A 6,275-nucleotide genomic window follows, 5' to 3' on the forward strand; every position below is an offset into this window, starting at 1 on the left:
GTGAGAAAATGTTTTGAATTCCTTGACCAAATTACCTTTCAGGTGTCATGACAAAAGTGCCCCATCATCAACGATTACTTAACGAACACCTTTGTCGCTATGCAGATAGTGCCCAGTGGGAAGGAAAGCAATAACCGATAAAAGCCATTGCTTGGATGCTATCCTTGTTTAGTTCCCAAAAATTTTTACAAAATTTTTTCAGATTCCTCATCACATCGAATCTTACGGCATATGCATGAAATATTAAATATAGATAAAATAAATAACTAATTACACAGTTTGCCTGTAATTTGCAAGACGAATCTTTTGAGCCTAGTTAGTCCATGATTGAATAATATTTGTCAAATACAAACGAAATTGCTATAATACTCATTTTGCCAAAAAAAATTGGAACTAAACAAGGCCATATAGAAGCCTTATTGCCTTGCCAATGTGCATGCTTCGTCAAAAGACCCAGGTGCCTCAGAGTGTCAGTAGGTGTCTCTGTCCTAGACTTGTGCTTTATCTTTGCAACCGATTAACCACATCCTAGCTTGCAACGACCGGCTGACCTCCTCATACTGCGAAAAGACAACTAGAAGAATTTTATGGGATAATCATTCCAAAGCAAACCAAGGGGTCACAGATGACAGATAAGAATGAGTTTTTTTTTTGGTCAAAAAGCAATCCACGTTTCAGATACACATTGAGTAGGAAAGACACAAGATATAAATTATAGTAGGTATTCTCAAAGTTCCAATCATTCTAAAGCACTCAGAGCAGGTTAACATCAGCTAGATTCAAGTTTTTTTTTTGAGGGAAGCTAGATTCAAGTTAAGCGTAGTAACAAAGGTAACTTACCGAACCCATTCCAGTTGCTTCAACCTCTCTATCGACTGTACAGACCTGAGGTGCACCTTGGCAAATCCAAAACAATCACCGTTTTCCTCTTACCCTCCTTTTGGCATGCTTATTGATGGAAGTGAAGTTTTTCAGTAAATGAACGAAACTGAATATAATAGTAGATTCTTCATGCTCACTACAATTTTAAGCCATGGCATGATTCTCCAGTTCTTCACATTCCATAGATTACTTGAATATAAGTAATGGTAAAGTACCTTTGGGACATTTCTACATTGCTAATCATTTCCATTTAGCTCCTTGGACATGCACAATTCCCTTCCCTTCCAACTTTCACAAAGTACAAGGATCAGATTCAAGTGCCCAAGGGAGCATTGTCATTTGAGACGTAAAGTCATAAATGGCTGAATCTTGAGGGCTATGTTCCCAGGTCACCAAAATAGCAGCCATCCTTCTCGCCTCTTCCTTATCCTTGCTCAACCCTAATCATGATGATAACATTATGAGAGGCCTCGATGTTTTACTGCTACACAACGAATGATGATTGTGACCAAGAGAGCAGGCTTGGCAGTTGGCACAGTGGTAGAGTCTCTCCACTTGTGTCCTCCTTGAAAAGTAAAGCAAGGGACGGCTGTCTAGAAGTTCCCATCCCCAAACCCCACATTATATAATGGGAGCATATGCTATGAAAACCAACTAGCTATGCAAACTATGCAAACTCTAATTAAACACACACGATTCTATTCCAATGGCTTCCGGTGGAGGTGGGATAATTAACCACTTAAACCCTCTCACTAATCTAATCTTATTCATTTTTTAACTCACCCCACCTCCATCAATCGTGTCTTCTGGAGTTGCGTCCTGTACGGTGCCGCCGCCCATCCTGTACGTACAGTGCCGCCGCCCCTCCTGCCTCCTGTACGTACGGTGCCGCTGCCCTCCTGTACGGCGCGGGCGCGGCGCCTACGAGATCCTCCGGCCTGTTCTCGATCGAGGAGAAGTCTCTGCCGCTGCCCCCCATGGAGATGGCCAACGCAGGAGAAGCAGGGCTCGCTGGCCCCTGTCACGAAGACGGCATGGAGGCACCCGCTGCCGACATGGAGACCGCCGCTGATCACGTCAACATCACAATCGACGCAGACAACACACAATTTGTTTTTTTTATTCGGAAGAACCTATGTTTGATTGATCAGTACCATTGTCCAAATAAACTTGCAATTCTGAGAATTATTTGCAGTTAATTATTATCCATGTGCTCCTAGGCTCTAGGAAAGGTATTGATGTTGCCCTTCTTCTCTTTGATTTCTGTGGCTTCAGTACGTTTAATCTAGTGATGAGTTGTGGGCGCAATTCTGAAACTTGCATGAATTAGTACCGGAAGTACAGGAGGCAAGAGGGGCGGCGGTACCGTACATGATTAGTGGAGGTGGAGTGAATTGAAAAAAATGAATAAGATTAAATTAGTGGGAGGGTTTAAGTGTTTAATTGTCCTACCTCTACCGGAAGCCATCAGATTAGAATCATGTGCACGTAATTAGAGTTTGCATAGTTTGCATAGCTAGTTGGTTTTCATAGCATACGCTCCCATTAACAAAAGACAAACTGTGGGAAAACAAATATGACAAACCAGAATGCTACTGCATCTACCACAAAAGCTTCATCAATGAGGATGCATGATCTAACACCTAAATGGATAGAACAAAACAGACATGGTGATCTTATATACATCTCTCTTCTATTTTAGTAGTACTTCAATATGTGCAAATCCAATAAAAAATGAACTTGATCCAGTACATTCTAAATATTTAACTAACAGCAAAAAAAATGTTTGGTTAACGAGACGAAAAGCACACCTCCATGCAACAGGATTCTATTTGATCCACTGCTGGCAAAAAATCTGTGCCTCTGTTATACCATATGTCTTGCATCCTTGGAGGAATGTCCGCCATATGACAGTGCTCGGTTGGAAAGGCATGCCTCTAATCACGACCTCAGCTTCTTTCAAATAACCACACTTGCATAGCATGTCCACCACACAAATGTAATGCTCCATATCAGCTTCAATTGAATAATCAGCTTTCATATTTTTGAATATCTCCATCCCCTCCTGCACAAGTCTACCATGTCTACAAGATGACAGGACTGCTAGAATTGCTACTTTGTCAGGTTTGCAGCCATCCTTTTCCATGGCTTTAAACAATGCCAAGGCCTTACGAGAAAAACCATTAAGTCCAAGTCCAGAAATCACAGTTGTCCATGATATAAGGTTTCTGTCTTCCATTTCCTCAAAGACTCTGAGACAGTCTTCAATTCTACCACATTTAGCATACATATCTAGCAACATATTATCAACATAACTGTCCGAGCAATTGGAATTTGTCTTGACGATAAGCCCATGAATCAACTTACCGAGATAAAGGCTGTTATTCTTGGTACAAATGCTCAGCAAGCTCACAGATACATAATTATCAAAACGGTGCCCAAAGATTCTCATCTGCTTGAAAAATCCAAAAGCTTCAACAAAATCACCATTCCGTGCGCAAGCAGTAATAAGTATGCTCCATGAAATAGTATCTTGATCTCGCTTATGTACAAGTAGGTCCTTAGTTTCTTGATACATGCGAGCTTTGTTACAGACGCCAGCTAAAACATTCATAGATACACTACATGAATCTGGATCCAGTGCAACTCCATAAGACAAGGCATCAACAATAATGCCATGTGAAGCATACGATGATATGATAGCACTTGAAACATAGTCATTACCACCATGACCCAATCTTATGACCAATGAGTGAACCTGCTGGAGATCAAAAAGTGTTGAATCCTTGAGAGATGAAGAAAAAGTAACTTCATTCGGTTTAATCCCTGATCGCAGCATGTCTCTCACAATAACCAAACAAGTTGGATCATCACAATCAGAGTGACCAGAAATCAAAGCATTCCAACACGTGGTGCTATTTCCAGGAACCCCTTCAAGCACTTTATGAGCATCCTTTCTACTAATACAATTTGCATAAAAACCAACCAATGAAGTGTTCACGAACACACTTGTGCCGAGATTGCGCTTGATAACTTTTGCGTGAACAAACCTCCCAAGTTCGTGTCCATCTATAACTGTGCAAGCATAGAGAACACTGGCAAATGTAACTTCATTTGGAAAAATGCCCTGACGTTGCATACTCAAGAAAAGCTCAAAAGCTCTCTCTGGGACATGAGTCCTTGCAAAACCAGTTATCATTGTATTCCAACAAACCACATCTCTAACCATTATCTCATCGAATAGCTTCTCTGCCGCATCTATTGCACTGCAAGTACAGTATGAATTCAGCAATGCATTTGCAGCTGCTGAGACAGAATCCATTCCAATTTTCTTCATTACACCATGAACTTGCTCTGGCAACCCAAACGAAGGCAATACTGCAACAAACGAGCCATCTAACAAGCCATCGCCACTTCTCACGAGCTCCCTGAAGCAGGACACTGCATTGCGGCTGTGTCCAAACTGTGCAAACGAAGAGATGAGACAGTTCCAGGTGACAATGCTCCTCACGGTCATTTCACCGAACACCTTGAGCGCGTCGTCGAACCGTCCTCTCCGCCCGAAGAACCCCACTAGCGAGGTCCCCGAGTAGGGCTCGCAGTGGAGCAAGCCGCTCTTGAGAATGTGAGAGTGCAGCTGCGCGGCACAGCAGGCGGTGGCGGAAGTCGAGGCGAGGATCGGTGCGAAGGTGAACGCGGTCGGGGCGACGCCGGCAGCGAGCATGCGCGCGAGGAGCGAGAGGGCGTCGACCACGCGACCGGCGCGGGCGCGGGAGGCAATGAGGGAGTTGAAGAGGGACGCCGAGAGCGGCGGGCTCGGACGCGGCATCCCGTCGAGGTCGAGCAAGCGGCGGGCGCGGCATGGGGAAGGTTGTGGGAAGCGCGCGGCGGCGCGGCGCAGGTGCGTTGAATATCGGCGTCGGCGCGTCTCTGGCCTCGGTGGATTTCCCTTTTGATTTGATTGAATGGAATGGAGTTTGCAGTTGTTTTTAGCGCGCGGGCAACTGGGCCAGCATTGCAGCAATATGAGTTTTTTTTTCTCCTTTTTGAGTAGAAGCAGCAATATGAGATTTTTTTTTTTTTTTTGAGAATGACCTGCACCGCTGCACGCGATGGGCCGGCCGTGCCTACATGGGCTGGCGGCCTGTGTTATTACGAAGGAGATCCTTGTCTCCTTTGGGACAGTTGAACTGTTGGGAGGTAAATCAAAGTATTTTCTTCTTGAAAAATTATGTAACTAAAAATCCTAAAATCTAGTGTAATATTATATAATTTATTTTAACTTAGAAAATTATTATAAAACTGATTTCATAATTTCCCCCACTGAAACAATACTCTATCTTGTTGCCTAACTTGGAAGTATTTGGTCTTCTATGACCTTATTATTGTGGTTTTTACTGAGCATCTCTAGCAGTTTTGCTTTTTTTTGCTATTTGTTGGAGTTTACCAACTCTGGAAAGCAAATGAGAAGGAGAAAAATAAGACATATTCGAGAGTTTTGCAAATCTGACTTGCCATTTACCAAAATGTAGACCCAGCTGCTGAAAGTTTTCACGCGCGGTCTCGGTCCGTTCGCGGGCTTTCTTCGCGCGTTCAAGAAGTCAGCCGCCACTCACGTTGAGAAAGTCCGCCGCCACTCGCGTTGAGGCGCTCAAAGAGGACAAGAAAGAAGAAGAAGGAGACGAGCCAGCGGAGGAGGCGCGAGAACGCCGGCGAGTCCGGGAGCGGACGGCGCAGGAGCACGACGCGCGCGTCGGCGAGCAGCAGCGCGAGCAGTGCGGCGCTGAAGGCCGACGCGGAGCGAGGGCTCCCAGAAGGCGACGAGCGCGTGCTGCGTCTTGCAGAGTGGGACGGAGCAGAGCAGCACCCACTGCAGCGGGCGAAGAAAGTCGGTGAGCACGAGCAGCGCGGTGGCGAGGCCCGCGTGCGCCATGGCGATGTAGAGGGAGAGGAAGGGGTGGTGGATTTGGGGGTTTTCCGATCGCGCGTGGGAGTCGCGGTCGCACGCGGGAGTCGTGGCAGATTGGTGTTTGCCAAGTCGCGGACGGACTTGCATAAATGTCAAGCCTCCTCTGGAATTTGCCAAGTTTTCAAAAATACAAAAACCAATATGCAAAACTGTTGGAGATGTGTTTTTGTGAATTTTGACAAAAATCAAGAATGCAAAAGCAATATGCAAAACTGTTAGACATGCTCTTATATCATTTGTATCTACTGTAATTAGTCTACGTTGATGACCTGGCCGGCCGCACCCGCTAGACCCGTGGCGCCGCCCTCGCGCGCCATGGTTGTTGCGTTTGTGTTTTTTTCATTGAGGAAAAGTATCGAGAGAAAGAAGAGGGAAAAGAGAGGGTGAAGAGCTGCTGCGTGCGGGCAAGGTGGAAGTGAGAGAG

The 6,275-nt window shown here is 45.1% G+C and overlaps 1 protein-coding gene across 1 annotated transcript; it reads right to left on the minus strand.

The window, feature by feature from the left end:
- On the minus strand, nt 289-4,826 carry LOC8075594 (pentatricopeptide repeat-containing protein At3g58590). Its single transcript, XM_021455647.1, has 2 exons — nt 2,694-4,826; nt 289-560 (listed from the first exon to the last, which is right to left on the minus strand). Exon 1 carries the CDS (start codon nt 4,709-4,711, stop codon nt 2,711-2,713), a length of 2,001 nt encoding a protein of 666 aa, XP_021311322.1. The 5' UTR covers nt 4,712-4,826; the 3' UTR covers nt 289-560; nt 2,694-2,710.

This window comes from Sorghum bicolor, chromosome 3 (genome assembly GCF_000003195.3).
Source record: "Sorghum bicolor cultivar BTx623 chromosome 3, Sorghum_bicolor_NCBIv3, whole genome shotgun sequence".
Classification (NCBI taxonomy): Eukaryota; Viridiplantae; Streptophyta; class Magnoliopsida; order Poales; family Poaceae; genus Sorghum; species Sorghum bicolor.